The sequence below is a fragment of the Dermacentor albipictus genome, chromosome 7 (assembly GCF_038994185.2).
Source record: "Dermacentor albipictus isolate Rhodes 1998 colony chromosome 7, USDA_Dalb.pri_finalv2, whole genome shotgun sequence".
Classification (NCBI taxonomy): domain Eukaryota; kingdom Metazoa; phylum Arthropoda; class Arachnida; order Ixodida; family Ixodidae; genus Dermacentor; species Dermacentor albipictus.
In genome coordinates this window covers 74,859,676-74,885,223 of record NC_091827.1, presented here as the reverse complement: position 1 = coordinate 74,885,223, position 25,548 = coordinate 74,859,676, and the positions used below count along the sequence as shown (strand labels likewise).

At 47.7% G+C, this 25,548-nt stretch overlaps 1 protein-coding gene across 1 annotated transcript in view; it reads right to left on the bottom strand.

The window, feature by feature from the left end:
* LOC135899101 (glutathione hydrolase 1 proenzyme-like) overlaps window positions 1-25,548 on the bottom strand; it is an 89,250-nt gene that overhangs the window by 46,223 nt on the left and 17,479 nt on the right. The window contains exons 5-8 of the mRNA XM_065428379.2: window positions 23,295-23,487; window positions 22,648-22,790; window positions 10,059-10,209; window positions 2,053-2,136 (exon numbers count right to left, since the gene is read on the bottom strand). Of these exons, the coding sequence (XP_065284451.1) occupies window positions 2,053-2,136; window positions 10,059-10,209; window positions 22,648-22,790; window positions 23,295-23,487 (571 nt within the window). The remainder of the gene's footprint in view (window positions 1-2,052; window positions 2,137-10,058; window positions 10,210-22,647; window positions 22,791-23,294; window positions 23,488-25,548) is intronic.

Genomic DNA, 25,548 nt, shown 5'->3' with positions numbered 1-25,548 from the left:
ATTTTGATTTCAGAGGAAGATTGATTTTCGAAGCTTTATTTATAGTGAACAGTGCAAGTTTAGGTTTAGGAGAACAAAAAGAGGTGCATAACTGCATGTAAGGTTTTGTAAACACAGTCCGCCACGTGATCGCACAAATCCGTGACGAGGATGCCAAAGCACGGCATCTGTTTTGCTGATTCTCCAGCTCCATCACCAGCACGATTCCCGCGTGCGATGTTATGGCCGTCCACATTTCGTCATCCAGTGACGACGAAGCTATGCTGACGCTAGTTGCCGCTGTACTAGACGTGGCTGATGATAACTTTCTTGCCTAAGCATCATCAGACCACTCGCCTTTCCTACGTGGTCACCACGCTTTAATAGCTGCTTTAGCTTCTGCAGCTACCGATAGGAGGCGACCTAAGTATATGCCAGATATATGGTAGCACCGCCTTGGCAGCCGCTAGTTTTGTTTTTTGTTACATCCAGGCAAGTCAGGATCTCAAGGGTTATGATTAGCTATCTGCACAATGAATGTGATCTTACTGCTAAATTTCAGTAAGCACAGAGCAGCGGTAGTCGGAATTTGTTTTATTTCCTGTTAAGTGTAAAACTCTTGAGCACGACATGCTCGTACCGTGTTCCGCCATAAGCAACAGCTGAGGAAAATTGGAAGTGCAGCCTGCATAACGCCATAGCACCGCAGTCACGGTTCAGGGATCAGCAAAAATCGAAGCAGTACGCCGTGCTAGGCTGATGGTATGATGACCTGCACTAAAAAGTAGCCGTGTAACGTTGTTGTTTGGCCGCAAATGTTTACGATGCAACACATGTTGAGGTCGACGTCGCCGACTGCTTCACATTGCAGTCGACTCCCCACACCTACCTTATAACGAATTTATATTAGTTACAAGCTCCACTCTCTTATGGATATCTTGTTCTGTGTGTGTGTCCCCAGAAATGAATCTCGGCATTATATCGACTTTTAAACTGTTCGTCAGCGCTCCTTTAACCTCTTCAAGACGGGAAAAAATGTAGACAATTCAATGAGCAACTACGTCTAAAAGTAGATATCACAGTGTTTCAGGAGCTCACAGAAAAATAAATAACGTTATATATAAAAAAACACACGTTACGAAGTAAAAATACCACATCGATAAATCAAAACGCGACATCAGAAAATGGTGCTTGAGCTCCAGACAACCACCTTTCTCTTTAAGGGCCGCCTCAGCTCACATGTGGTGTCCTTCTGTGGAAGTTGGGTAACTTTTGATGAGGTCCACTTCAGTTTAGAGGGCCCATGCTTGTCTACAAATGTGGGCACTGGACGCGAGAGGTTAAAGGGTCACTAAAGTGAAAAGTGATTTCTTCTGCATCAGTAAATTACCGTTCTACAACGCCAAAAAAAAACACTCTTATAACGATAAGATGTTTGGTAAGCCAGAAAAAGCGCAAGAACGAAATACGGGTGGCGACGCCTACTTAAGTTCCCGCACCTGGGGGCTGTGACGTCGTAGATTTTCTTGGCATCTTCTAGTGCCTACTAACTATATATTGCGGTACAGATTGACTACATTGTGCTCTAAAGGAACCAAATATTAAACGTGGCAACGTGGCAAACGCGGCCCAAATGCGAAAACATACTTGGGGATCCCTGACGTCACGCTGACGTAGCGGCGCTGGGATTTCGGCGCGAAATTCAAATACTGATAATTGGACCTTCATTTTCTCATCTACTAATCAAACCATTTTTTTGGAATGACCACCTGCAGGGTTCTCAAACAATGCTTTATTAGTCTAAACTGATTTATTGTTTAGCTTTAGTGTCCCTTTAACGTAGGAACCAGTTTTATTGGGCACGACAGCGCCTTCAAATTATACGTCCGATAGGAGAAACCGTAGTAGAAATTTATGTAATGATTATAACCAGCCGCTGAACCATTCGTCCCTAGAATTTCACAGCGATAGCCATGAAAAGATTGTTCCGTGCATTTTTCGCATTTTTCTGTGCCAGCTCTGGTCATATTCACTTGCCACAAAAAGTTGCAAAGAATAAAGAAATCCTCATACCTGGTGGAGTCTATGTTCATATAAAGAATTAGTTCTTCCTCTTTAGAAAGTCCACGTCCACCTTGTTTCAGCGTCTCTGAAAGTCTGCAGTTCGGAAATAAAAAAACTTATCAAGAGAAGTAGTGAAGGTAAACAAAAGTATTAAATTGTTAATACAAGACATTGTGAGTCATCTCCCCTTTTCCTATTCGAATACATACCCCAGGACAAGTGACGGAGTAATATCTTCATTACCTGAATAAACATTATGGCGTTCATTTATTTATGCATGGTGCGTAATTAGGGATATGTCGATATCCGAAACTTGCGAATACCGAATGAACTATAGCTCCACTGGATTCAATCTTCAAATCAAATCGTCTATTTGTAGATAGTAATAGTCTTCAAATCGCTTTCGAACATAATATATCATCAAAACTGCTCGCCCATTCGTGAAGTCTGAGAAAAAATACTATAACCTACATCACGGCGACTGCAGTAGACACAAAAGACAAGACGACGGGAGCACGCAACATCGTTTAGTGCGCAATACTATTCTAGTTACACGGCTACCTTTCGCAATCACCAGCCTTTCGTGAGAGATCAAATTAAGTTCTCGAATAATTTCGATGCCCCAGTTATGCTTTAATGTGGAACACTTCCTAACGTGTAATGTATTGACAGAAACTTGCTCATTTTGTGAATATACTAGGCTATGAAGATCGTTTTATATCAAACGTGAGAACGCCACTTCATTATTTTCGAAATATTTGAACAGCAAACGATATTCGAATCGATTAGCTTTTGGCGCTATTCAATTCTCATTCGATTCGGTTTAAAACCTGTTATTCGGACACCACTAAGCTTTAAATCGCCATCCGACGCTACGCTATGAGAGGCGTTCCAATATGTGATTCCGTGATAGTTTCTATATATTATATCTATATCTATATATTAGAAATATTACTAATTCATTTATTTATTCAGCATTATTTTTGCGTTTTTCTATCATATCTACCTAATGTTCATCCCTATGTAGAATGCCGCGTAATCAATAGCGACGGTGATCCACTTCCGCCTAATCTTCGTCGGAAAAGGGCCAAGCAGGTCAAGGCCTACACGAAAGAACGGTTCACAGGAAACTTCAATTGGATGGTGTCATCCGACAGGTGTCAGGAGAGGTTTCTTCCGGCGCTGACAATTCGCAAGTTGAGACATAACGACGCACAGAGCGGTAGAGATGCGGCCAGAAGAACCAGCATCGTACGCGGTCGTATGTACGCAAAACTCCAAGGTGTCCCGCCGTCGGTGCATCCTGAAGTTGTTCGACAACGACGGATCGCAGATGACGAGGAAGGACAAGGAGCAACTCGGGGCCGTCTGGATTGATATTGCGGCGGTACAGGATGCCGTCATGCAGCACGAACATGCGGCACGTGCCATCGGTGCTGCCAAATTGCACTCCGGCGATGATGGACTGCGAGGATGCGTCACGTTGTTGTTCAGAGTGCATGTCGGTCATACCACTTAAAGCCATCACGCAGGTCACTGAATCATGCGCAAATGGATCAGGGAGATCCATGCGGTAACGCGAGAAGCAGTCAGCGTCCTTGTGCAGAACTCCAGACTTCTAGTTGACAGCAAATGAAAATTTCTGGAGCCGCAAAGCCCAGCGACCAAGCTGTCCTGTGGGGTCCCGGAGGGAAGACAGCCAGCAGAGGGCGAGGTGGTCTGTAACAATCGAGGACGTGCCGCCGCCCAAATATGGCCGGAACTTGGCGACAGCTCAAACTAAAACCAAGCACTCCCGCTCGGTGATGGAGTAATTTCTCTCGGCGAGTGACAGCAGGCGGCTGGCGTAAGCTATGACGCACTCGGTAGCATTCTGCAGTTGGGTGAGGACAGCGCCGATGCTGTGGCCACTTGCGTCAGTGTGGACTTCGGTCGGTGCAGATGGATCAAAGTGGAGAAGTATGGGAGGGGTGGTCAGAAAGCCGATGACAGCGGCGAACGCGTGAGCCTGCTTCGGGCCCCATGAAAATGGCGTGTTCTTTAGAAGATCTGCCAAAGGCCGAGCAACGCCGGCGAAATTTTAGAAGAAGCGGCTAAAGTAAGAACACAGGCCGGCGAAGCAGCGAAAGTCAGAAGCAGAACGTGGCACAGGACAACTGCGTACTGCGCGAACATTTTCCGGATCTGGTTGGACACTGGATGCGTCAACGAGGTGTCCCACCACTGTAATCTGACGGCGCCCGAAGTTGAAGGCCGGCTTTTCGGAAAACCGCAAGAATTGCAGCGAGTGGGGTAAGGTGGCTGCCGAGCGTGGGAGAAAAAAACAATAACGTCGTCAAAGTAACAGCGACAGTTGGTCCATTTGTAGCCTCGCAGAAGAGAGTCCATCCTATGTTCAAATGTCGCAGAAGTATGGCATAGGCCAAAGGACATGACTTTGAACTGATATAAGCCATCCGGCGTGACTAAAGGCCGTCTTCTCGCTGTCCGTTTCATCAACTGAGATCTGCCAGTAGCTGGATCGTAGATCGATGGACGAGAAGTATGTTGATCCGTGCAAGCAGTCCAAGGCGACATCGATTCGTGGTAGTGGGTAGACATCTTTGCAGGTGAGCTTGCTTAACTGGCGACAATCGGCGCAAACGCGCCAGCTACCATCTCTGCTTTTCACAAGGACGATAGACGAAGCCCAAGGGCTGGCTGATGGCTCGATGACCCTTTTGCGGAGCATTTTGTCCACTTCTGATTTGATGACTCGACATTCTGCATGCGATATCCGATAGGGACCCCGACGAATGGGATTCGTGTCTCCAGTGTTTATACGGTGTTGAATGACCGATGTTTCACCTAAAGGCCTGTCGCCTAAATCAGAGATGTCACTGTACGATTCAAGCAGGTGACGTGTGTCCATGGCCTGTGCAGAGGTGAGGTCAGGTGCAATCATTTTCGCGAAGTCATTCGTTAAGGAACCAGAGCTGTGAACTGCAAATGACGCTAATATGCCACTCTCAGCATTCAGACTCTCAATGTCAAATTCGGAACCACTAGAAACACTGGCCAAGGACAGGCCGGCCGGAATCACTTGAAGGCACAGGCTGAAATTCAGAAGCGGTAGAATGACGTCGTTGTTAGTAACCCTGACCAACGTATGCGGAACAGCAACGTTCCGGTTCAAAAGCACATCGATGATCGGGCGAAGCACATATTCAACATAAGGAACCTGTGGCTGGGCGGTCAAGGTGACGTAAGTGACTGGCTCAGGTGACAGACGCACATCGTGAAGCGAGCAGAAGTGCGATAGGGCGGTGCTCGGAGCATCGGCGAGTTGAGGCAGTTCCAACTGAAGAATGCCAGTCGCGCGCTCGATGAGAGCAGAATGAGTGGATAAAAAGTGCAATCCAATGATAACTTCGTGAGGGCAGTTGTCGATCACAGGAAAGAGAACAGAAGTAGGGCGGCTGGCTATAATTAAACGCGCAGTACACATTCTGAGAACAACCAGCATGCCGCCGTCGGCCACATGACGCACTCGGGCAGCTGCTGGGGTGAGGACCTTGTTTAAGCGTCTACGTAAGATAGCACTCATCACAGATACGTGGGCTCCAGTGTCGACGATCGCTTGGACAAGTACGCCGTCTATTTTAATGTCTATTACACTTCCCCTCGTGGGAACAGATAGAGGATTTGCCGTGGTAGTAGGCAATGCAGCACCACCTACGAGGGCTCTATTTCGTAGTTTTCCGAAATGGTGCCGCCAAACGCCACAATGGACGAAAGACGACTTGCCGGCGGCGAACGGCATGATAGACGATGTGTTTGCGGTGAACGAGACTGGTGTTCGCACGGCGCTGGTGAGCGGCTGTACCACGCGTTTCTAGCAGAGTTGGCGGCTCTGTTAGACACGGCGGTGGGCAAAACATTGCGGGCATTTCAATGAAAACGGCTTAGGTTGGTCGGCGTGCGAGGTGTTGAGGACCACGAGTTGCGACAGTATAGGGCGACATGACCAATGCGGCGACAGGTGAAACATATCGGCTGGTCATCCGCCGTTCTCCACTCAGCCGGCTTGCGATAACGCGGAGAGAAGCGTCTGGGTAGAGCTAAAATAGTAGAAAAGCATTAGTTAGCTCTGGCAAGGGCGACTGCACACACAGAATGTAAACCAATGTTTTCAGGTTCCTGGCGAACGATGGCTTGTACAAGAGGAACTGAAAATGTGGTAGCATCAGGGCTACGCCAACAGAAAGCTGCGGGCGCCATCGCATCCAGTTCACGTCTAACGATTCGCACCACGTCCTCTGATGCCGACGCATGCTGTTGTGTGGTTAGATCTTCCCACGTCGACGTTGCGGCGGTATTGGGAAGTCTGGCGAACAGTTGCAAGACGCTTCGGCTTTTGGCCTGCTCGAATTGTCGGCAGTCTTTAATGATTGCATCAACTGTAGAGCAGCTTTTACACATGAGCAAATTAAACGCGTAGTCAGTAATGCCCTTAAGAACGTTCCCGGCCTTCTGAGCTTCTGTCATGTCGTGATCGGCCTTACGAAGAAGTGCTAGCACGTGCTGGATGTACGAGATATAGGACTCCATGGGAGATTGGGCACGGGGGTCAGTTCCTGGTTTACGGCAATTTTAAGGCCAGCTGGTTTGCCAAACAACTCCGTCAATTTCTATTTACATTTGTCCCAGCTAGTACATAGCGGGCGACATTGAATTCTACAGCCCTATTAAGGGGGTAGCAGGAGTCGTAATAAAACCTAATAGATTAAAGGTGTACAAGCGTGTACGCTATAACCTCAGGCCACCATGATGAGGAAGTAGATCAGTTTTATGAAGATCTGGAATTAGCCATGATAAAAGCGCGAACTCAGTATACTGAATAATGAATGACTTCAATGCAGAAGTGGGGAAAGGCTGGCTGGTAAACATCAAATTGGCAACTACAGCGTCAGCTCTAGAAACACTAGATGAGCGATGTTGGAAGAATTCGCGGAAAAGAATAAGCTATGAATAATGAACAACTTTTTCAGAAAGAGTATAAACATAAAGTGGACCTGGAAAAGCCCTAATGAATAAACAAGGAATGAAATCGATTTCATACTTTCTGCTGATCCCAGCATAGTACAGGAAGTAGAAAGTAGAAGTGTTACGTGGTAAAGTGCAGTGATCATAGCTTAGTGATGTCTAGGATTCACCTGAATCTGAAGAGAGAAAGAGTGAAATATGTCGAGAAGAAACAGGCAATCTAGACGCAGTAAGCACGAAAAGGGGACCAATTGAGGCAGGCACTTGAAAACAAATATGCTGCCTTAAAAGAGGGAGATGTAGATAACGTAGAGTTAAGGAATGAAACTGTAACTAGGCTGAATTCAGAAGCAGCACTTGAAGTGTGAGGCAATGCACCAACGCAACAAATAGGTCAGCTCTCCCAACCAACCAAAGACTCAATAAAGAAACCGCAGAGAATAAAACAGTCCAACTGGAGATTGCAGGTATAATTTGCGGAATTTTCAAAACTAATCAAGAAGGTGAAAATCAAGGATATTCGAAACTATAAAGTAAGAAAGACTGAGGAAGCAGTAATAAATGGATGCAGCATGAAACCAGGGAAAAGATGACTTGCCATAGTATAAGCCAATATATATGCCCAGCAAAATAAGCAGGGCAATATCATCAGCACTTTCGAAGATATAGTAAAATCAGCGGAAAATTCTGTACTGGTCTACACAATACCCAGAGCAGCCAGGACACCTCCTTTGAAAGTAGTAATGAACAGGTTACACAGGCTCCTTCAATACGTTCCGACATCGAGGAAAGGCGGCAGCTGAAGATGGAATAACGGTCGATTTAATCAAAGATGGAAGAGATATCATGCTTGAAAAGTTTTCGGTCCTTTATACAAAATGTCTCACGACTTCACGGGTGCCAGAGAACTGGACTAATGTCAACATTATATTATTTACAAAAAGGAAGACGTTAAAGAATTGAAACTTTATAGACCCATTAGCTTACTTCCAAGGAGGTATTCTGTAAGCGTTCACCTAGTGGGCTGTCCATTCGGGCTGCTGTTCATTGGCTAGGGCCACCCGCCCCCTCCGCGCTCGTACAACTGCATCCAATCAGCAGCGGCCGAAATGGACAGTCCACTAGGTGGACTCTTGCAGAATACCCCCCCCCTCCAGTATCATATAAAATATTCGCGAAGATAATTTCCAATAGAATAGGGGCAATACTTAACATCAGTCAACCAAAGGAAAAGGCTCGCTTCAGGAAGGGATACTGTACAATAGATAACATCCGTGTAATCAATCAGGTAACCGAGAAGTCTGCAGATTACAGTGAACTCTCTACATGGCTTTCATAAATTAGAAAAATGCACCTAATTCAGTAGAGATACTAGCAGTCATAGACCCACTACGTATTAAAGGAGTAGAGGAGGCTTACATAAATATCTTGGCAAATATCTAGAAAGATTCCACAGCTACCCTAATTCTCCACAATTAGGAAGATAACTATAAAGAAAGCGTTCATACAAGGAGACAAAATCTCTCCAGTGTTATTCACTGCGTGCTTGGAAGAAGTATTCAAGCTATTAAATTGGCACGGCTTATAGGGGTGAGGATCAAAGGCGAATATATCAGCAACCTGCGGTTTGCGGATGACATTGTGCTATTCAACAACACTGGGGACGAGTTTCAACAAATGATTGAGGACCTTAACCGAGAGAGTGCAGGAGGGGGGTTGAAGATTATTATGCAGAGAACTAAGCTAATGATCAATAGCCTGGCAAGGGCGCAAGAGTTCACGATCGCCAGTCAGCATCTAGAGTATGTGAAGGAATGCGTTTAGCTACGACAATTACTCACAGGGTACCCTGATCATGAGAAGGATTTTTACAGAAGAATAAAATTGGGCAGACATACTCAGATCTTTATCGGAAGCTTATGAGTATCACTAAAAATAAATGTGTACAATCAACGCCCCGGTAGAATTACCGGTGCTAACATCTGGAGCAGGAACATGGAAACTGCCAAAGAAGCTCGAAAACAAGTTAAGGACCCCACAAAGAGCGATGGAATAAAGAATTATAGGCGTAACATTAAGAGACAGGCACAGAGTGGTGTGAATCAGAGAGCAAACGGACATAGCCGATGTTCTAATTGACATTCAGAGAAAGAAATGGAGGTCGGCAAATCATGTAATCTATAGGTTAGATAACCGGTGGACCGTCAGAGCTACAGAACGGGTGTCAAGAAAAGGGAAACGCAGTCGAGGGCGGCAAAAGACTGGGTGAGGTGATGAAATTAGGAAACTCGCAGGCGCAAGTTGGAATTGGCTGGCGCCGCGCAGGGATAATTGAAGATCGCAGGGAGAGGCCTTCGTCTTGCAGTGGACATAACAAAGGCTGATGATGGTGATGGAGGGAAGACGATTGCAAAATAAGCCGGTAACACGCCCATCAGTGCTAAAATAACTAATACATGTCCGCGGCCTACAAAACGTAAATGGGTGTTGACTGCAACACTGCGCCGGGAAGTTGGTGCGTGTTAAAACTACAGAAAAATGACTTCTGCATTTTGTTACGTCTGATTCTGCACCTGCTGCAACTACACATTAGTAGCATGCAGAAGACGTTTCACGTACCCCGCTCCCACTAAGTCTCTGATACAACCTCCACAATGAATAATGCTTCTTTTTTTCCGCAAGAGATCTCCTGCAACACAAAAACGTGTCAACAAGGCATAGGTTAGACTAAGCACCTGCTGATGCAGGTGGGAGTGTCCGATAAGCCGGGTAGTTATACATGAATATTAGCATTGCACCTACTTAAAAACCGCCTATGGTAAAGCTTTCAATTACATCCACATCTAAATGCCAACATTTTCTAGAATATTAGTGGAAACTGGAGCGCAGGTTAGTGGAAAGCTTTGGGTATTGCGTGTCGCGCCTGGGCAAGCCGCATTCTGTAGCATTTTTTTTTTTTTGCGGAGGGGGTGGGTGGCAGGGGCACTTACTTGAGCGCTCCTGACGGAATCACTGGAAGTAGCAACACGCCGCTGGATGGAAAAGGTGGAGTGTAAAACTTGTAGACTAAAAACTCGTTCGTCACTGGTGCAGACCAGGTAGGTTTGTACTTTTTGAAGTCGTCCTCGGTCAACACGGCATCTGCAAAACAAACCAGCACATGTTAGTGTTTTCTTTATATTGACAAAAATAAGTGGGGCTCCCGCACCGCAGGACGGCGCGCGCGAAGGTCGGCGCCACGAAAGACGATGAATTGCGTAAGCTGCACTCAATTCTTCTGGCCCACCATTAAAGAGAAACATCTATTTTGTAAAACTCCGTCTTCAATGTACGTTACATTTTTCTGGGGGAGGTGCTGGGTACATGCTACCACTTCCAGAACGAACGCCGCCTACAATAAGCCCAGTACGAAGTCCGGTCGAGCTGACTCCTGTTCACGTACGGAGAAGCCTTCGCCTTCTAGGACTGCTACCTGAGCACAAGCCTCTACCGAATACAGTCAGAAGGATGAGTACATCGGTTCCGTCTTCTTCCTCAACGGCACCGACCGAGGTCTTCCTTCACCAGCCGCGAATCCTCACATCCTTCCATGGGGACACCTTCGAAGATGTTGAGGACTGGCTCGATCACTTTGAGCGGGTCGCAGAATTCAGCGGCTGGACTCCAGAGCGGAAGCTAGGCAACGCCTATTTTGCCCTCGAGGGCTATGCGCGGACGTGGTTTGAGAACCGTGAGGCGGCCTTATCGACATGGGACGAATTCCGACGGCAGCTAATCAGCACATACGCCAGCCTCGATCGCATGAAGCGAGCTGAATCTGCAGTTCAGGCGAGTGTACAGCGGCAGAACGAAAGCGTTGCAATGTTTGTGGAAGATATGTGCCGACTTTTCCGACGCGCAGATCTATGCATGCAGGAAGAAAGGAAGCTCGGGATCTTGATGCGCGGTGTCAAGCAATAGTTATTCGATGGCCTAATACGCAACCCACCAAAGACTGTTCCAGAGTTTCTCGCCGAAGCCACATCAATGGAAAAGCCACTGCAGCAACGAACAAGGCAGTACAACCGCGACGTGTCGACCCTATCGCGTGCACCTCTCGCTATACCTTTGGACAATACCGACGCCTTGCGGGAGCTCATTAAGCTTGTTGTTCGAGAAGAGCTCCAACAGCTTCAGGTGACTCCGGCATCGGTACCGCGGCTCGCTCTGGCTGAGGTCGTCCGGGAACAAATCAAGCAGGCAGTACTAGTCCAAGAGCGAAGCGCGACACCACAGCATGAGGTACGGCAGCCACAGCTCGCATGTCGTTAGCGGAAACTGCGCGAAGTTCATTGTCTCCCACTTTTCACGATGCGCGCGACGACCCGGACTTTCACGATGTACGCGCCGTTGAACCAGCAACTGGCCACTTCAGGACTCCCCGCACGCCATTCATGGCTGAAACACGGCCACTCCGCAAGAGAGACGTATGGCACACCACAGAATGAAGACCCTCGTGTTTTCATTGCAGTGAAGCCGATCACCTCTACAAGGCGTGTCCTTACCGCCGGGCTGGGCTCCGTGGATTTTCACTGAATGCGCAGTGCCCGCTCAATGGTGAACGCCCCGTGGAGATTGAAGCATACCTCGCAGACACCAGGACCTCGCTTGCCCCACGATTTTGTGAACCCCGGTCACCTTCACCCGCCCGAAACACGTCTTCCAGCCCCCTACTCACGCCGAGAGCAATGAGGCGTCGCTCACCCAGCCCAGCCTCCCGGGAAAACTGAGTCCACCGACCGGCGGAGGTGAGGTCGCTGACCTTTGCGAACGCTGAATATCCGCCACTACGACGACCGCAATATGACGTAATTTACACACAAAGAAAGCGGTGTAGTTCCGTGTCAGTTACTATAGATACACGTCTGTTATGAGCCAGAATCTCGCGCGTATACTGAACAAAGTTTCGACGCAATGGACCGGAACTCAGATTGGTACTGCAGGAGGGCATCTCATAACTCCAATGGGCCGGTGCATGGTACGAGTCAACATTCTGGGCTTCGCATACATCGGCGACTTCGTCATTCTTACTGAACGTTCAAAGGACCGTATACTCGGCATGGATTTCCTTCGGGCGAACGGTGCCATCATCGACCTGCAAGAGTCTAAAAATCAGCTTCGCTACTGCGCAAGCCATAGCGAACAGTAATGACAACGACCATGACATCGCACTTCGCTTAGCGGACGATCACGTCACTTTGCCACCCAAGAGCAGCGTGCTTACCCTTGTCCGATGCGACACGGAGGACCACTCCGAAGGAATTGCTGAGGCAAACATGCCCCTGCTTCTTGAGCACCGCATTTGTATAGCCAGAGGGCTTCCTCAGGTGCGAAACAAGCATTCAGTCGTTTTGCTAACAAACTTTAGCAACGAGAGAGAGAGAGAGAGAGAAACAACTTTATTGAGCCGAGCTCGACATCTTCTTAGACGCCGTTGATGGAAGTGGTTCCCTCTTCACGGGACCCATATGCTTCCCTAGCCGCCTGGCCCCTGGAGATCAGGACGAGCTGGTCTTCCAGGGCGGTGCTGGTTAGCAAGGTCTCCCATCGCTCGGTAAGGGTGGATGAGGCATGGGGTAGGGTAGTGGGGCAGTTAAGAGGTGGGGGGATCGCCTTGATTAAATTGCATACTCCAATGACGTGTTGGAGCGTGCCTAAATGAGTTTTGCAGAAGTTACAATCCTTCTCGTACCTCTCCGGGTACATCTTGTTTAGAAGGTAAGGGTGCGGGAAGGATCCTGCCTGTATTTGCCTGTAGATCGCTTGCTGTTCTCTGCTAAGCGATTTGTGAGGATCGGGGTAACGGCGCCTCTCCGTCTTATAATGGTTCGTAATGTCTCTGTAAGTAAATATGGACTGTGGCTCATCTTCCTCAACCCGGTGTTCCATCTCTCGGGCGAACTGGTGGGCAAGTTCGTTGCCCTCCAGCCCAGAGTGAGCCGGTGTCCATATTAACTCAACTTTCCTTTCATATATGTCGCGTTTCCTTTGGAGAATATCTAGTGCCGCAAGAGACACCCACCCCTTCCTGTAGTTGTTATACGCCTTTTGCGAGTCGGTGACAATTCTTCCCACCTTGGGCTGCGTGAGTGCTAGCGCTATAGCGGCCTCTTCTGCTACCTCTGGAAAAGACGTCTTGATGGAGGCGCAGGTTACGAGCACATCCCGCGTCGTAACTGCCAGCGTTGCTTTCGATGAAAACTTGGGTAGCGAAGCGTCTGTGAAGAGAGTGACCCCCTCTTCCTCTTCTACTATTTGACCCAAAGTCTCCGTCAAGGCCGCTATACGAGCTGCTCTGCGGCCGTCGTTACGACCCGACCTCATGTTTCTAGGCAGTGGCTTACTGTGGATTTTATGCACCCACAACCTGGGTAACGGCCCCGTTTCCTTCCGCTCTGCCTCTTGCCAGCCCAACTTGGAAAGAACGCGACGTCCCGCCGACGTCTGACTGAGCCGAACTCTTTGATTAGATAGATGAGCTTCTATTAGCTCTTCGACGACGTTGTGCTTGGCCATGCCGAGAAGCTTGTCGGTCGAAGAATGCTTCGGAATGCCCAGCGCCAACTTGGTTGCCTTTCGTATAATGACGTTCAACTGGTCCCTGTCTTTTTTCAGTAACTTGAGGTACGGCGCCGCGTAAACGATGCGCGAAGTCAAGAAGGCCTGGACGAGCGTCAGTACATCGTCCTCCTTCAATCCCCTTTGTCTGTTTGTGACTCTTCTGATCATGTTCGAAATTTGTTCCGTTGAAACTTTGATTTTGTCGATCGACGCTCCCGCCTTGCCATTGTTCTGGAAGATGACACCCAGGATACGTGCTTGCGTGGTTGGTGTTATGGTCGTCCCGTCGATGGTGATGCGTACGTTCTCTTGGACTCCTTTCTTTCTTCTTGGCTTGATGACGAGTAACTCGGACTTCTGTGGCGAGCAACTGAGGCCGCACGATTTAGCGAACTCGTGCACGGTCTTTGCCACTCTCTGAAGGGTCTCCTCCATCCAACTCTCCGACCCTGCCCTCGACGTCCACACAGTGATATCGTCTGCATAGAGAGCGTGATCTATGCCCTCTATGTCTTGAAGCAAAGTCGGGAGAGGGAGGAGTGCCAGGTTGAAGAGAAGCGGCGAAAGAACCGATCCTTGCGGAGTGCCTCTGTCTCCCAGGGCTATCGGTTCCGAATTCTCCTCTCCAATTTTGATGGTTGCCGTTCTATTGGTTAAGAAATCCTGCACATATTTGAATGTCCGCTTTCCGCATCCCGTTTGGTGCAGGTTACGAAGAATACTTTCGTGTGTGACGTTATCGAAGGCCCCCTTGAGATCGAGCGCCAGGATAGCTCTTGGCGTAGGGGTCTTCGCTTGCTTGATAACCAGCTCGTGTATTTGCACCAAGACGTCTTGCGTGCTCAGGTGCCTCCGGAATCCGTACATGGTCGGTGGCATCTGATCAGTGACATCCAAATGTCTCTGAAGTCTCTTGAACACCATACGCTCGACCACCTTCCCTACACATGACGTGAGGGAGATGGGGCGTAGATTGTCGACGTGGGGTGGTTTCCCTGGCTTGGGAATGAAATGCACCTCCGCTTCTTTCCATTCTTTTGGTAACGAGCCCTTCTCCCAGGACGCGTTGACGAGGTTTAGCAGTTCAGCTCGGCTTTTGTCGCCCATATTTTTTAGCATCTTGTATGTAACGCCGTCAATTCCCGGTGCGCTGCCTTGATTACTTTCATCGATGGCCGCAACCAGCTCCAGTTCGGTGAAGGCTTCGTCCATCTCGACGTTGCTATCGCCTTCATACTCGTGAGTCGGGTTACCGCTCTTCTCAGTCTTGAGGTATTTACTTGTGAGTTCACGAATGAGCTTCTCCCCGTCCCCGTCGTAACTGTTGATCGTTCTTGTGAGGTCTCGGACGCATGCGCTCTTGCTTTTGAATGGATCTATGAGGTGTCGCAACAGCTTCCAAGTCTTCTTCGTAGACAGTGTGCCTTGCAGGTCATCACACATCTTCATCCAGTTTTCCCTGCATAGTGGTTCCGCATACTCGGTCACTTGCTTGTTGAGCGCGTGTATACGTTTGCGAAGCTTCTTGTTATGTCTTTGCCTCTTCCACCTTCGAGTAAGACCGTGCCTGGCCGCCCACATGTGACTAAGCCTGCTGTCTACGAAGGGAATTTGCGTGGTAGTAGTAATCTTCTGCGTAAATTTCTTTACAAATTCGCGTTGCTTTTTGGCCCATGCCTCATACGTCTTGGTGTCTTGGTTTTCGTCCTCGCCTTCACTGTCTGCGCTTATCGGCATGTACCGCGCGGAACGAGAATCGCATTTCTTCGCGAAATCACTGACGTTATCGACATTGCCACGTTTGAAACCGCATCGTCTCCGCAATCTGAGTTTCAGCAATCTGACAACAGATTCACGTTAACGCCGCTCTGCCAGACCATCAGAAAGACCGTCTACTGAGTCTCGTGAATGAATTTGCAGACTGTTTTTCAACGTCATCTAAAGTGCGGCGCACGTACATCCTCTTCGCCAGCATCCGGTGAAAGAGATGATCCAACACGACGTGACCCAGCCATCCATCAGCACGTGGGCCTCACCTGTAGTGTTAGCCAGAAAGAAAGACAACACACTATGCTTCTTTGCAGATTACAGAAAGTTGAACCGTGTCACCAAGCGCCATATTTATCCATTGCCACGCATCGACGACGCATTGGAAGGTCTAAAACATGCCAAGTTTTTTTCTTCGTTGGATCTTAAACCAGGGTAGTGGAAAATCGAAGACTATGAACAGGACCGTGAAAAAACAGCATTTGTGACGCCTGACAGGATTTATGAGCTCAAAGTTATCCCCTTCCGTATCTATTCCGCACCTGCCACCTTTCAGCGGATGATGGGTACCATGCTTGCTGAACTCAAATGCAAACCTGCCTCGTATACTTGGATGACGTCGTCGTGTTCTCGAGCGTGGTTGACTAACATCTCACACGACTCGAGGGTGTCCTCACTGCGATCCATACTGCCGGCTTCACCATCAAGCCTGAAAAATGGTACTTCAGGTTCCAAGAGCTCGAATTGCTTGGCCATGTCATTGGTCTTCAAGGCGTCCGACCAGACCCTGACAAGTTAGCTGCCGTGGCCGAGTTTAGCCACCCCCAGACAAGGAGGCTGTCCAACGCTTCCTTGGCGTGTGCGCATATTATAGGCGCTTCGTCGAGGGGTTCTCGAGAATCGCTGAGCCTCCGACACGGCTTACACCTGACGATGTGCCTTTCGTTTGGGCGGACGAGCAGCAGCAGTCGTTCAATGAATTGCGCAAGCGTTTGCAAGAGGCCCCAATACTTGCTCATTTCGACGAAGACGCTGACACTAAAATTCATACTGACGTCAGCACTGCGGGTCTCTGCGCAGTTATTGTGCAGTGACAAGCTGCTGCCAAATGCACCATTGCTTATGCGAGCCACAGCTTCACCAAGGCTGAGAAAAGCTACTCAACCACTGAAAAAGAATGCTTAGCGGTTATGTGGGCAATTGGTAAATTCCGACCCTACTTGTATGGTAGACCCTTTCAGGCTGTCAGCGATCAACCACGCATTGTGCTGGTTTGCCAACCTCAAGGATCCTTCAGGCAGACTAGCCCGTTGGAGCATGCGCTTAAGAGAGTGCGATTTTACAATTGTCTACCAATTTGGAAGGAAGCACAGTGACGCTGACTGTCACGCGCACCACTCACTACGACGTCATCGGACCCTGACCATGACTTGCCGTTTGTCGGCGTTATCGACGCCATAAAGCTGGCTGAGCACCAGCGTGCTGACGCTGAGCTGCTGCCGCTGATCGGGCACCTTCAAGGAGCTGAAGGTGTCTTACCTCGGTCGCTCGTGCACTGCTTATTATCATACTACTTGCAAAACAAAGTCCATTACAGGAAAAACTGCGGGAGCGGTCCCAATACGTACCTCCTTGTCGTGCCATTGGCACTACGCCAATACATTTAGCAAGCCTGTCATGATGAACCATGAGCGGGACACCTAAAATTCGCTAAGACATTATCAAGCATACGGCAGAAGTAGTACTGGCCACGGCTTTATTATTCTGTGCAACGGTACGTGAAGACCTGCAGCGATTGTCAGCGCCGCAAGAAACCACCAGTTAAACCGGCTGGCTTCCTCCATCCTGTGGACCCTCCTCAAGCACCGTTCAAACAAATAGGAATGGATCTACTTGGGCCATTCCCAGTGACCTCTTCGCGCAACAGATGGATAGTCGTCGCTACCGACTACTTAACCCGGTAAGCCGAAAGCGAAGCTATTCTGCAAACAAATTCGTATGAAGTGGCCAAGTTCTTTGTACGCCACATCGTCCTACGACATGGTGCACCGTCTGTTCTCATCACCGACCGCGGTACGGCATTTACAGCGGAACTTATGCAGGGCGTTCTCAAGCTGACGCACAGCTCTCACAGCAAGAGCATTGCGTATCTTCCTCAAACCAATGGATTAACGTAACGTCTGAATAGAACGTTGGCTAATATGCTCTCCATGTATGTCGGCGTAGAGCATAAGACGTGGGACGAGATCTTACACTAAGTGACTTTCGCGTATAATACTGCTGTATAGGAGACTACACAGTTTATGCCGTTCGAACTTGTATACGGGCGCCACGTCACGTCAACAGTTGACGCCATGCTACCTCTGGCTGATAATAGCCCGAAAAGCGAACACGTGGAAGATTTCGTACAAAGAGCCGAATAGGCACGCCAGCTTGCATGGCACTGTATCCGGACCCAACAGCATACTGACACCCTTCGATACAACCATGGTGCACACGACGTCCATTGCAATACCGGCGCCTGTGTCTGGGTCTGGACGCCCGTCCGTCACCGTGGACTCTCGGAAAAGTTGATCCGCCGGTATTTCGGTTACTAAAAGGTTACACGACGCCTCAGTGACGTGGCCTACGAAGTCGTGCCGTGCGGTTCTGACCCTGGTTCACTTCGTCGTCGTCCTCGCGCTGAAGTTGCTGATGTAGTGTGCATGAAACCATACTATGCGCGTAAGTGAACGCCGAGACGCACCTCAGGAGCTCCATTTCTTATGTCGCTGAAAGAACTTTTTGACGTGACCGAGAAGGTCGCTTTTCGCACGGGGGGCAACTGACACAAAGATGTGGGTCTGCCGCACCGATGTGCGGCACCCGCGAAGGTCGGCCCCACGAAAGACGATGAAGTGCATAAGCCGCACGCTTTTCTTCTGGCCCGCCATTAAAGAGAAACGTCTATTTTGTACGACTCCGTCTTCAATCTACGTTGCAACATTGTAGGTCGCAGATACAGCGGGCGTACACTGCGCAGGCTGCCCTTACCAAAGGTGCACTTCTCTCTGTATTGGCGTCTATTGCTGGCAAGTTCTCTAGCCAACTCTGACGAGACTTGATTTTGCCAAAATTATAAATTAGTAGTGTACAACACTGAAGGAATCCTGGCGAAGCTTGGGCAGTTCTAATTCTCTGGATGTTTCATCACCAGCATTTAAATGGCATTGAAGCAGAGGACGCGTGCACCCAGTGGTTACCATACGTGACATCAAACCCAACAGATTTTCCCCGTCCTGCCGGTGCCGAAGTCCAATAGGTTATGCAGAGAAGTTGCGCCGCTTTTCAGCGTTCAGTTTGCTGCTTTGGAAGTGTCACGTTATGCGGGACTTTTTTTGCCGGAGGCGTGAACTCTTATTTCAAACTGAAAAGTCATCTCCGAAATGGGCGGAAGTCATGGCAATAGTTAAGTTTTCCGTGTAAAGGCAACAGATGATTTGCACTGTCACTGTATGTATAGGGCAATACGAGGGAAAACATTTACCTGCATCGATTACAATGATTGCACTGGTCAATAAATACAGTGAACAGTGTACAGTGAAATACAGTGTAATGCATATTTTCTCCCTGAAATCTCAGACTACCGAAAGGCCATTCGCTACGCCGGCAGATGCACCTCATTACTGGAATAATTTAGGACTCTTTTCATCCTCTATTCGCGAATTACCATATCCAGTCGTCGCTGCCTAATGCACAATTTCCTTGGTACAGGGAAGTTTTAATTAAAGACTCCCTGCACTGGCCACAGTTTAAAAAACTCTTATTTCCGAGGCCTTGCGTGACAAAACCAGCATTCGATTATGAGACTAGCCCTAGCGGGAGACTCCGGAAATTTCTGCCATCTAGGGATCATCAACATGCCCCCAATGGATGGTAGATGCGCGTTTTCGCATTTCAGCTCCACCAAAGCCCAGCCGCCACGACGGGGTTTACTGGCCACGGTGTCCTGACCTATTCATTGTCAGAGTTGGTTGCGTGAGACCATGTGCATGTACGAAATAAACGTTGAACAAAGCTGGCCAAATGTCGGGAAAATAAAAACTGTAAACGCTGAACATCACCCGTAGTACAATATTAGACCCGGAATATTTACACTAATGCAAAACGAAATTCTGATTCTTAAATGAACCGGCGTGCGTTATATTTTCTAACCTGCATGCCAATGAATACGAGTAGATGGATTCGCCAAAACATCGTGCTTTAACTTTTGAGCAGTCTTCACCGGTCCCTTTCAAATGTTCTGGAACGGTGTGGCGGTGGGCTTTTCGTTCGGCGGCCAATATGAGCGAACTCTCGGAACGCATTTCTCCGGGCTGCTTCATAGGACCAAGCTCCTGCTAAGACGTTGCCGGAATTTAGGTGCTCGGGGGGAGGGGGGGGGAGGTAAATGCAGCGAAACAGTCCCGCCGGCAATCTTCATAGGCGTTCGAGATCCTCAGCGTCTTTCCATGGCAGGCATCCACCCGCAATTCGTAATTCACTAGGCGCCCAAGCAAGAAAGGCATTCACAACTAGATGGATGCTTTAAGTGATTAACCCTTTGAGGACGCCACCTATAGATCGGCTAAAGAATGGGTATTTTCTTTCTTACTGCCCAATATACATCGAGAAGAAACTTTATCAAGAAGTCGAAAAATATTTTTTCACGCTTTTTCTGCAACAGGAGGGAAGCACCGAGACGAAAGCTCAGTGCCCTTCAACCCGAGCCATCCATGTGTGTTTCGAATTTGTACAGAGAGCTCTCGATATATGTGAACCGTAAATTGACATTTAATTTACTTTACATCCCACGTGTGAGACCACCGCAGCCGAAGATCTCGCATCGGTTGGTCTGCTCTACACGTGCTTCCAAAATAATGTGAGTCTCGTGCCCACCCTGTGTTCCATCAAAGGACGGTTGATGCCTGTCATTCGGCGTTGGCCTTGAAGACAAATAACCGTAATAATCATATTCAATACTAAAGGCCAGCATGGAAAACGAATTTTCTGGTATGTTGTTCTTCGTATGTTGTTCTGGTAGGCAACATTAGTCACTGTGGTTGGGCAAAACGATGGCGCTTGAGCCAACGTTTTGACATGGGTCTAGTCTACGTCAGGGCACCAACGTGGCAACGCTGTTACCAATATCGAATCCCTCCCGAACCTAATGTTGTCAACAAGGCTTTCTTTATATTTGAAATGGGTGTTTCGGAAAATATATTTGGAAAGATTGAGCACTCTCGCAACAAAGCTCTGAGTCGCTGGGCAATCTGATTATTTCCTCGAGGTCCCATTGAAATGGAAGTCTACACCGGAAGCGATAACTTCCTTAAGTGTGAGCTGGAACAGTCCAAAGTCTTTAATTGGGCCTTTTTCAAAAATCAAAGGAGCCAACATTGATAATTACGCATTTTGGAGAGGTTCGAGTGTTGAACAGCGGTGCCAAGTCAGTAATTAACTCAAAGTGAATTACGTTCGAAAGCTTCTCGTGCGATTCATGCCCCACATTGCTGGCTATGTGATGTGTCGGCGGTGAGTAGCAGGCTTCAACAGCTGTCGAGGCTGCCCTCTTATAATTTATCTCAATATATTTCTCTCGCTCAATTACATTGCGCACAAAATTAATCTTTAGAATAGAAACAATATTCAGGCAGTGTGAGTGCTAGTCCATATGCATTCGTGAAATTCTCGCATCTCACACACTGGCCATTGGACATTTCACCTGCAAAAGCGGTCTGTTTTTTCCAATGTCTGAAACCTACTCTGGCTAGATCGCTTAAGAGCCACCTTTTTATTCATCTATTGACTCTAGGTTGAGGTATTGTCTCCGTGTGCTTTTAGTAAAAAATACAAGAGTGAAGTACCGACACTTATTGCACTATCTCCAGAATAGGCAAGCTCGAGTAAGCGTATTGACCCTGGATACATTCCCATGGCACCAGGGTTCATTCCTGTAGACAGCAAAATGCGCGATGACGTAGGTCACGTGGTTGAGATTCCACCTATTGCTACCTTCCTTAGCAAGTAGGCAAGCGCTATGGTGTGGTGCAGTGTGCAGAATAAAATCAATTTTTAACGCTTCAAGATAGCTTAGCTTCTTACATTTTAACATATGGGCGGGATATGCATGGACTTTTTTTTCATTGTTGTACTTGGAGCGAAGACATTTCTAAAGCAAATTTTCTCGCAATAGATATAACACACATGCCAAGCTTGCATATAATTACGGCAAAAAATAAGCGCGAGCGCTATGCGAGTAAATACGGCACTATATTGCAAAATCCTTTCATATATTGCTGAATCCTTGTTTTTTGCAAATTGGAAATGTCATTGAAATTTCATTGAAATGCCCACTCAGGGGTTCCCCTTAAATGTTCCCGAGAAGGGTTCAGCACGGCATAAAGCAAATGCAGGCGGTTAGCTTCACTGCGAAAAAAAAAACGCCAAGTCGCGTTATTTCTCAAGTAAAAAATGTCTCGGTGCGTATAAGATCATTGCATTTCTACAATACCAAAAGAGAATACTGTTGTCATCATGAGCGGTGGCCACAGTGTCTTAGATAAGCTTCATCATGGCATCATTTGCCGTTGTGGTTAGCAGCGTGTGTGCCACTTCGTGTGTTTCCTAGTGTGCCTATAAGGTTTCGCAACTCACCGATGGCATGTGACGATTGCATGTATCCTCCCTAATGATATGGCGATTTCCAGAAGGTCACGGAAGACAGCTGTCGCTGACACTTACGATCATGTTAGATGTTTTCGGTCAGTTTTTGTCAAGCTCTTGTGCATGGTATTTGTGCATAGAAGTAAACATTTTGATTAGATTAGAAATCCGTAACATCACACTTACTTACCACGGCACTGTGGATTCTATACGGAGTTCAGGGGAATAATGTTGGAGATGACCTTGATGTTTGCCTTCGAATAACTAACCTCCTTGCTGCGAATTTTGTGAAAGCAGTAATCAAAGATTTCTTTCTAAACTGATTGTGCAATGACGTGACATAAGCAGGCACAAAGTGCCTCAGAAAAGGCTTGCCTACGTTTCTATGGATGGACTTATCTTTGCCGAATTGGCTGTTTCCCATTAGGGTGCCACTAAAGCTTTAATGGACACAGCAGCGTAGCATGAATGTGCTTTTAGGTCACCAGGGCTAAAGAGTGGTTTACCCAGAGACTAAATAACTTTTACCTTCTCCCAGGCCGCTGACAATTTCTTTGCCGACTTCAGTGTAGAAATGTTCTGCGCCTTTCTTAGAAATGTCCTCCAGAAGTTTTGCCAGATCCGGTTGCATAAGCTTGTCGCCTTCTTTGCTGACGCCATCGAAGATTTTCCTAGAGCAATCAAAGGTACGGCATTCACCACATCGTCATTATGTTACAATTTAAAACAAACAAAACAATATCAACAACAACAGCCACGATGGCAACAACAAAAAGAGAAAGAAAGACAACAACTGCAACGAAAGACCTCAGCAAACCTTCAGAACCGCTACAGACAGGACTCCCAGAAAAGTGAAGAAAAGAATAGGCAAGGGAGATCGAGATGCAGAGAGAGAGAGAGGTACAGGGAAATCAACGACAGGCAAAATTTCTCCCTGTCCGTCATAGTTGTCTACGTCTTATATTTGCCTGGTAATTTCTTTTCTCTCTCCCTCAGCACTCTCTATAGTTCCGAAACTAAACCAATCATCCCATAATTATTCGCGGAAAGTGGGAAAATTGCCAACATGCGGTATGTGGATTCACGTGCGCTGAATGTATGAGGGCGACAAATCCAATTTACAGTGATAGGCCAATGACGACGGGGAAAATGTGGAGAATATCTATAATGCGTACTTGATGTCCGTATTGGATAATTCAGTTGCGTGCTTGGCGAGAACTTTTGCAAAGTGCTTCTTGATGGGAAAGCCTTCCTTGGCCAACTTAATGGCGGGGGCGAAGAGATCTTCCCATCTCATGGTACCTCTGAGCTTTTCGTGAAGCTCCTTGTAACCTCGTACGGCTCCAGGCACAATCGACGCCTTCGCTCCTGCGAGGCACCAAAATGAGCAAACGTGTCATGACTGCTGATTGATTTGTTGTCTCGAGACCCGAGGTCTCAGGGACGTGGTTGCTTTCAGTGCCAGTTCTTGCTTCCGGTTGGTATGTTAAGAATTTCTTTAAGCACTGCGAAGAGTTTTCTTTGCTCACTTTATACGCCTTCGGCGTACCACAGCTCTGCCTGTGTGTGTTTGTAACCCTGTTCCGAAATGGGTAATTTAGTTACTTCAGGATGCCGTTGCCGAACGCAAGAGGTATCAAAGGGTCTCAGATGAGATACCTTAATATTTGCAGAAACTGCAATGTTACTGGCACCGGTGTAATCAGCGTTAATGATGCAAATTTGACGACGCTACTCTACTTTATACTGCGTTACACCGGAAGTGGCCTGCCTGACCTTTGGTAAAAAAAAAAGAAAGTTGTCCCAACCAAAGTCACCAAACTCGATCTGAAAGAAAAGAACGTTGACTTACGGTAAGCGCGAAACAAAGTGAATGAGAAAGCTTACGCGAATAAAATAAACAAACGATTGACAAAAAACTTTCACCTCAGACCACCGAACGAATAAGGCACATTAGGCTAAAATATTGCGCCACATTGTAGTATTGCAATATCTATAATGTCACTTCCTCGAATTCCAGTACATATAGCTGCATATAGCGTGTACGTCAGCGTTGTCTTTGTGCTCTTCGACTTTTATGAATACGCATTTTTGACGCAATGCCCCATTCAGTCACCGAAAGAACGCTAATGATCAAAATGTACTTAGGTTCTATTTAGAAAGAAGAACACTTATTTCGAAAGAAGTTAGTTCCAGATACTTATGGAAGTTATGGAAAGCGAAAATGTGACCGTACGATTTCCGCATACAAGCGGAAAGAGTAACAGTGTCCTTGTACTCCTTTCCGTGAAAACTATTTTTTTTATTGAACAAATGAAAGAGGATGTGTAAGATCATTAGCGTTGCCGATTGTGGCCTAGATGGCACGGCCCTGCACTTTTCTCCATGGTGCAAGCGTTCGATTGCTGCCACGGCGGCCACATTCCCATAGTCAGAATGCCAGGAAAAACAGATGAATACGCACATGCACCATGCCTTCTGCGCTTGTTTAACGGATAGCGAATCAAAATTTTGCCGCCAAGCTTTTTGACCCAAATGAAAGCTGGAGTGCCAAAATGGGCAAGGGAACGCTGTTTTTCGAAAAAAAGGTCAAGAAAAATGCTAAATTTATTGATTTTCTCATGAACTACAGCAGCTAACGGCCACGTCGTGACAGACTGTATGTGACGCTAATGCCGAGAGATTCTGTTGCCGAGACTTCCGAGACCATTGCGTGCGACTGAAGCAATCTCGGAGGCAATGCTGCAGCTCTCGTTTCTTCCCATAGGACTAAAATAGCCATCACCCGCTGGCTCGCGTAGCCTGCGCCTCGGTCCGTTCGAAGCAGCGTGGGTGGTGGTGAACTTTTCGCGATGCGCAGCTTGTTTGTGTCGTTTTCCTGCTGGAAATGTCTCAGGACACATATGACAGGTGTGCGAACTTGGGAGCGGCTGTACTACGCCTAGAACCGACGTCTCGCACGTGCGATAGTAAAGGTTCTCATCGTCATCAAAAGGATAAAAACAAATATTTTGCAACAATTTTGCAATAACATTGCCTACGTGAAGGTACAACATGTACGAGCGACAAACATGGCTTGCCACGAAGTGATGTCTCCCGTGACAGCTGTCGATAGGGCCGGTGGACATAGCTCGATGGGCGCTGCGACCAACAACCTTTGCAATCCAGGGGAGGTATTCGGCAAGAGTGCGCCTAGTGGACATGTCCATTTGGTCTGCCCCTAAGTGCTGATTGACTGTGGCGCCTGGTTGCTGCGGACGCGCAGCCGAGCCCAGCGAATCAGAATTTCAACTGCAGACCAAACGGAGATGTCCACTAGGCGGACTCGAGCAGAATACCTCCCCAGGCTCAAGCTCGTCATAGAGCAATTATCTTTTTCCAGACGACAAATGGTCTTACAAGTATGTCACGTGTAAACAATGACAATTC